The 6,874-nt window shown below is 38.5% G+C and overlaps 1 protein-coding gene across 1 annotated transcript; it reads right to left on the bottom strand.

Moving 5' to 3' along the window:
- Positions 1-98: 98 nt before the first annotated feature.
- On the bottom strand, positions 99-5,944 carry LOC117494781 (lymphocyte activation gene 3 protein-like). Its single transcript, XM_034145741.1, has 8 exons — positions 5,812-5,944; positions 5,574-5,694; positions 4,407-4,627; positions 3,494-3,742; positions 1,805-2,122; positions 1,352-1,603; positions 1,056-1,177; positions 99-239 (listed from the first exon to the last, which is right to left on the bottom strand). The coding sequence occupies exons 1-8, from the start codon at positions 5,858-5,860 to the stop codon at positions 144-146; spliced, it is 1,428 nt and encodes a 475-aa protein (XP_034001632.1). The 5' UTR covers positions 5,861-5,944; the 3' UTR covers positions 99-143.
- Between the last annotated feature and the right edge of the window lie 930 nt (positions 5,945-6,874).

The raw sequence follows: 6,874 nt of genomic DNA, 5'->3' as shown, positions 1-6,874 counted from the left end.
AATCAACAAAAATACTGCTACGTCGTCTGCTCTGAAAATACTGTATTTACAAAACTTGTGCAAACTAAAATCTCCCAACATGTTGCAGACATGAAGACAGATCTCAGGTCAGTTTCTGTGTCTTCCTCCGCTTCAAGGTGTCTTCACTTCTTCTCTTGGTTTCTTTCTCTCTCCTCCCGCTCATTAGAGTTGGTGTGAACAATTGTCTCCAGCGCAGGAAACTGAAAGATCCTTTTCCTCTGTGGAAAAAACATGTTCAAAAATATTAAATCTGATGTATGAATGCACACGTAAATGCATCTCAATTACAACAAGCCATAGACACTTTGCATTAAGTTAACAATACTTATTTCCAGTATAATAGTATGTTGTAGGGCTGTGCGATTATGGCAAAAATCATAATCACGATTATTTGGGTCAATAATTGATATCACGATTATTAAATACGATTATTTATTGACTTTGAAAACATCCATTTATTGAACTTTAAAACAAATACAAATAATAATTTGAACAGTATCTTTTTAACTGTTGATTACCCTGAACGTATAATTCAACTGAAAAACCAATACAAAAATAAATTAAATGATACATTTATATTTACATTTAAATAAATAATATCAAAATAATAAATACCAATAAACAAGATCAACAAATATTTTGGAGCGCACTTCAACAAGCTACTAAACATATATAAATATGATAAATACAAATAAATTAGACCAAAATTAATTAGATCAAATATGTTGCACTGTCACAACCTAGCAAAGCAAAATAATTGTTTTTTCCGATTATGTTGTTTTCGTAATTGTGGCAGGCCAAAATCGTAATTGCGATTAAAATACGATTAATTGCACAGCCCTAGTATGTTGTCTCTAAAGTAAAGTAAGTCAATCAGGTGCTTCAATATAACTCATGCAAAACATTATCTGGAATCAATCAATGATGTGACTTATCTCGAAACACTGACAGTCATTTTAAGATGTCGCGTCTTTAATGGAACAATAAAATATGAGTAAGGGATTTGGAAACTGCTGTGCTGTGCAGATATTTACCCGTTGGTGGTTCTTGTACACCTGAGCCAGGATCAGCAGCAGAACAAGGAGCAGGAAGCCGAGGCCGACCACAGCAGCCGTGTTCTGTGAGGACCCCGGAGATGTATGTCCACTCAGAGCGCCTGCGGGGAAAAATAATATAAAAGTGGTCAGACGTCAGGATCAGAAATAATTTGTTTATCCCTGGGGGGAAAGTTGGTTTCATAACAGTTAGGTGTTCTTTTGCATGAGCATTTAACCAGTGTTTAGGTATAGTTAAAGTATATTATGATACACATAAATAGAAATGAACTTACTCATCGTGTGGATGTGGTATGTCACATTTCCCAGAATGCCGTGTTTCCCGTAGAACAGGCAGGCCCATTCCCCCTGGCTCTCCTCGGACATGGTGTTTATACTCAGAGAGATTCCCTTCTGAACGGACTGAACCGATTGGCTGCCGTTGAGGTCAGAGATCAATTGAACCCACTCGTAGTCGGTGACCTCGCTGCTGTCCGTCAGATCGCAGGTCAGCGTCACAGAGGTCTTTGTCGGGGGGCTGCTGATGACTGAGAGGAAAACAAGATGGTTACATGCAATGCTAAAATCATTATGAGGTCAGAAAGCCTACAGTGAATAAATGAAATGGGTCTTGGCTCTGCGAAGTATTTATATTCTCTAAATGAGATGTAATATAATTTAATATACATGTTAATGAATTGTTGATTGAATTGTTGATTGGAAAAGATACTGAATGCATGTTAACTCACTTTTAGCAACAACTAGCTGCATATTTCGGGTCAGCTGTTGTCCGTCCAGAGTACCAGAGCATCTGTAGCGACCCTCATCCCCAACCTCAACTTCTGTCAGACTGGCAGATTTATCGCTGAGAGGCTGAGAAGAGGACGAGGACGGAGAGAAAGAAGCAGGAAGGCGACCGGGGGAAGGTTTGAAAATAAATCCAGGTTTCAGTTTCTCCCAGACCGGATCAGAGGGGGTCAGACCGGAGGAGAAAACACAGGGGAGAGAGACTGCAGACCCCACTGCAGCGTACAGTTTAGTGCCGTCTGTGGATGGGTGGATGATTCCTGTGAGAGTGAAAAAAGGAGAAGTTAGGAGAAACATTTAGATAAGCTAAACATATAAGAGATAATTTATTTCATTTTTTAATTAATTAATTTTTAATCTGACATTTTATCTTAAATCATTTTTACATTTTTTACATTTAATTTTTTTTTAATTTGTATTGTTTTATTTAATTTGTGTTTATTATTCTAATTTCAAGAGTGATAAGATAACACAATAAAAACACCTATAATTAACACCAAAATATAGTTAAACCACAAACAAATACAGCAAATGACGAACAATAATTAATAATTCATGGCATTTATTTGAGCGCTTTTCCAAGTGCTTTACATCACATGATATTACATATATCACACATGTAATACATCAATACTGTGGACGCAGCGGCATGATGACAGTGGTGCAGAATGTGCATGCGTTCATAATAAGTGTCTAATTCTAGAAAAACAATGTATGCATTTAGAGGTATATCTATTCCAAACACTTTGTTAATCTTGCTTTGATTAAAGGTCACCTATCATGCTATTTGTAGGCAATAGCATAGGTCTCAGATATATAAAGATATATAAAAAACATGTCTATGAAGTGTTTTTCTCAAAATACCAAACAGATCATCCATTCTAGCCATGCCTCATATCCCTCTATTTCACTTCCTGTTTCAAAAGTGCTGATTTGGGGAATAAAGCTTTAAAAATAAAGAATTGATAAAAAAATAAAAAAGGAGGGGGCTGAGCTCAAGCGGGACCCGGCAGCTACTGTCTAAACTAAATACTGCCGTGATGAAACGCCATATCACGGATTATCAAGGATTATTTCTGAAACAGTATGGAGCTCAAAGGCTTTCTCTCTTGCCGGTTATACCACAAGGTGAGTTCCTTTTTATTTCCTGCTTCTTCACACACATGCTCTCCAGTACAGGTTAGCTCTGAGTGTTAGCGATGCTAATGTAAACACCGACCATATTACGTCCAAAACAGTCGGGCATTGTTTCTGATAGCAACTTTCTGATAGGGCCGTGGGTCCACATTTCAGATATTACGTCATATCGGACGCAAATCTGGATCAGCTCCGTTGTAGCCCCGTTTTTAGAGATTTGGGTACGGAGGAAAAGAGAGAGGGTTTTATTTTCTGACGCTGCGTGAGTTCCCCGACACACCGGGGACACATATTTATGTATAAAAGACATCAAAAAGTGCATTTTGCATGATAGGTCCCCTTTAAGGGCTCAACCACATAAAATGACAAGATGTACCCCAGCTATTTTTTTATTTTGAGCGTAACTAAGAGCACACACTATCATACTTGCATTGATTAGCTTGGGTTACATGTAGTCTGTAAAATTATTAGGTCTTATGGGATATGTTACTCACCCTTCACATTCAGAGCTGCAGACGCTCTCCCCTCTCTCCCCCTGAAGCCCACCACACAGGTCCAGATTCCCGTCAGTCTCACAGTCGCCTTTTCCCTCACAACACGTTGATCTGTGTCTGATCCAGACTGAGGATCAAAGGTTCTGTCGTTCAGCGTCCACTGCAGAGAGGCTCCTCGAGGCCAAGGGGTCACATCACAGCTGATCGAGGCATCGCTCCCCCAGAGGGGCATCGGGGAGGAGAGGGACACTGTGGAGGAAACACGAGATTAATGACATGTTTCAAAGCTAGTTTTAGCTTGTATTATATTATCTGACATTACATTTCATTAGATGTACTTACTTGATTGAAATTGTAAAAAGTATTTAGTCATTTTGTTACAGAAGCACCAAGTTAACAAGGCATTGCACATGAGTAAGTCAAATAAACAGTAACTATATACTTGGATGTCTAACACTATCTTTTAAATTATTAGTAGCGGCTAAGTTCTTCATCATTACTATGAGTCTCAGCATGCTCAACGCATCCGTCTATTTGTCTGAAGTTAAGTCTTCAGCGCTGATTCAAGAAATTAAGGATAAACAAATTAAGGTAACGACAAACGATAAACGTTATTTAAGCAGTGGTGGAAGAAGTACTCAGATGCTAAGTAAAAGTAGCAATACTAAATTGTAAAAACACTTATCAGTAATGTACCTGCATTTAAAATCTTAGCCAAGGAAAAGTACAAAAGTATTGGCATTAAAATATACACAGCAGGTAAAGCTGTTAATTAGCAATTAATTTAAGCTGGCACAAAAAGTACAATACTGGTTTCCAAAATGTAGTATAAGTTTAACAATGCAATTAAAACACCCCTCAAAGTGATGGGCCTGTATACCACCATGTACTTTAAACTGTGTATGTTTCTTACCTTTAATGACTCTCAGCATGATCAATCTTTCAGTGATCAGGTCTCCGTGCATCACCCTGCAGGAGTACCCCCCCCCGTCCTCCGTCCTCACGTTATTGATCTGCAGGCTGAAGTCTTTTCTCTCGAAGCGGGAGTGAGGACACTGAACGCGTCTGACGCCGTTAGAGGTCCAGCTGGAGCCCCAGTACTGCAGACCGCTCCTGTCTTTTCTCCACACTGTGCTGCGGACAGAAGGGGTCACAAATCAATTATTTTATTTAAAAATGTAATATTAGTGCAGGAATAGATTGTCAGGGCTGCTGTGAAGAATGATCTGTAACATGGATATACAAATGGGATATAATGAACAAGAATGTCATGTTTTTCTTGTATTTTTAAGATTATATATTGTCCTTTAAGGTTGAAGAGAGCTGTTAATAGATCCAGGGGCTTATAATATTTTTGTTTGGTGAGTACATTTTTTTTGGCTATTTGTTAACTCTGAGGTCAAAGCCCTTAGTGGGTTTTTTGTTGTTGTATAAATGCTATTAAAACGTGAACCCTGTGCTGCACAATCAAGTTATATACATGCTTTTTTTCACAACAAGCTAAGCTATCAGCATATTTAGGCTACAGGGATGTCACATGGATGTACAAATAGTTATGAGAACATACAAAAGACAAAACAAGACGAAGATGTTATCACCCAGAAAAGTATTCAAAACCAAAAGGACTCAAATCATCATGGCCGCTTTCTTTTGTAATAAAAAAGACCCATAATATTCACTCTGTGCATCACTATATAGAGAATCTATCGCGGGTAACGGGAAAAAATACTTACCAACAATAATAACAATAAAAAAGTGTATCTGTAACCTGTACTGTAAAGCATCCTCCCACCCGACTTCTACTGTTTTTATTTTATTTTGTTAGTTGTATTGCGGTTATTTCTCGTTATGTCTTTATTGGGAAATATATACTCAAATCTAAATGAAAAATATAGTGCTATGAGGAGGAATGTTTGGAGATGGAGTGTTATTTTGAGAGAGGAGAGATCGCATAAACGAGATGGAGATGGAGAGAGCATCAGCATACAGGAGGGAAAATGGAGGGATTTGTGGGAGTTTGGAGCGATGAAGCAAAGAGGGTAAAAGGATGAAGGAGAAAGCACACATGAAGTTGTCTTACCCTTTGTTGGCTTTAGTCCAGATTATCTCTGGAATAACGCTGGATGAAGGGCTTCCTTTACAGGGTAACACAGCCTGAGAGCCTGCTTCAACAAACACCTCCGTTTCCTCACACTCCACCCCTGAGGAAGAAAGAAGAAAATAAAGAAAATGTGCCAAATAAAAATGAACATCTCACATATAATTGAAGACAAATGATATACACACAGGGGGGTTAAAAAACAACAACATATATTTACCTGTCAGAAGAAAGGTTATCAGCCCAAAGAGGAAATACTCCAACGGCATCTTTATGTTTTAATTGTTTGATATAATGTCACTGTAATCTCTGTCTTTCACTCTGTTTCCACTTCCTCCTCTGTCTTCGATGTGCTCTCTGATGTGCTTTCTGATGTGTTTTCTGATCTGATGAGGTTTTTATATGAGCGCGTGGGGGTTTGGTAGCTCTTCCGATGATCACGTGACTTCAGCTTCACGCCACACTTTGATGTGGTGTGTGTGTGTCAGCATGGAACGTTTCAGACAGAGAAGTAAACAGGGAGACCCACGGATTCCCCTCTACTCTCTCTCTGTGTTTCCTTCTTCACAAAACATACATGTGTGAAACAATATCTAACGTTACTCAAAAGCTCACAGGAACAAGATGTAAACAAGGTAGAAATCCTCTCTCTGGGCAGAGTTTGATACCCTATTTTCTTGAAATTGAATATGTATTACTCTCAACACCTTACCTTTAGTAGGGAGACCAGGGACAGTTGTAACACTTTTTGGGTTTTCGCGAATAAGTAAAAAAACATTTACACTAGGATAGCCATTTTGCTATATTATACATTTTTAATGTGTCAACTACTGAAACAATGTATTTAAGATGTTTCTATTAAATAAGTACAGGTTTTTTTTTCTCAACTCAACTGTTACAACCGTCCCTGTGTACAGGGACAGTTGTAACATGTTAATAACGGTTACCTTTTTTCACACTACATGACAAAAAAGAGGGAAAGCTGTCAAATTCTAAGGCAACAAGATTGTAATGGGGTTTCACACATCCTCCAATGAACAATGACCAGAACCTAAAACAGAACACCAGATGGAATTAATCTGATTCACAGTTGTGGCGGGTGTAAAAGTCACTTCCATCACCTTAATTATGTAGACCTACCTCCTTTGAGCGGAGACCATAGTATAAATCAGCTGCCTTCATCAGGTAGTCTCTCAAAAGCATCTCTTGCTCTGTTGAGAACACCTTCTTGGGTGTCCAGTAGCCTACTCTTTGGGGTGATTTTGATCCCTGACTCTCCAACC

Source organism: Trematomus bernacchii, unplaced genomic scaffold (assembly GCF_902827165.1).
Source record: "Trematomus bernacchii unplaced genomic scaffold, fTreBer1.1, whole genome shotgun sequence".
Lineage (NCBI taxonomy): Eukaryota > Metazoa > Chordata > Actinopteri > Perciformes > Nototheniidae > Trematomus > Trematomus bernacchii.
The sequence above is the reverse complement of the archived record's forward strand: the minus strand, read 5'-3'. Positions and strand labels throughout refer to the sequence as shown.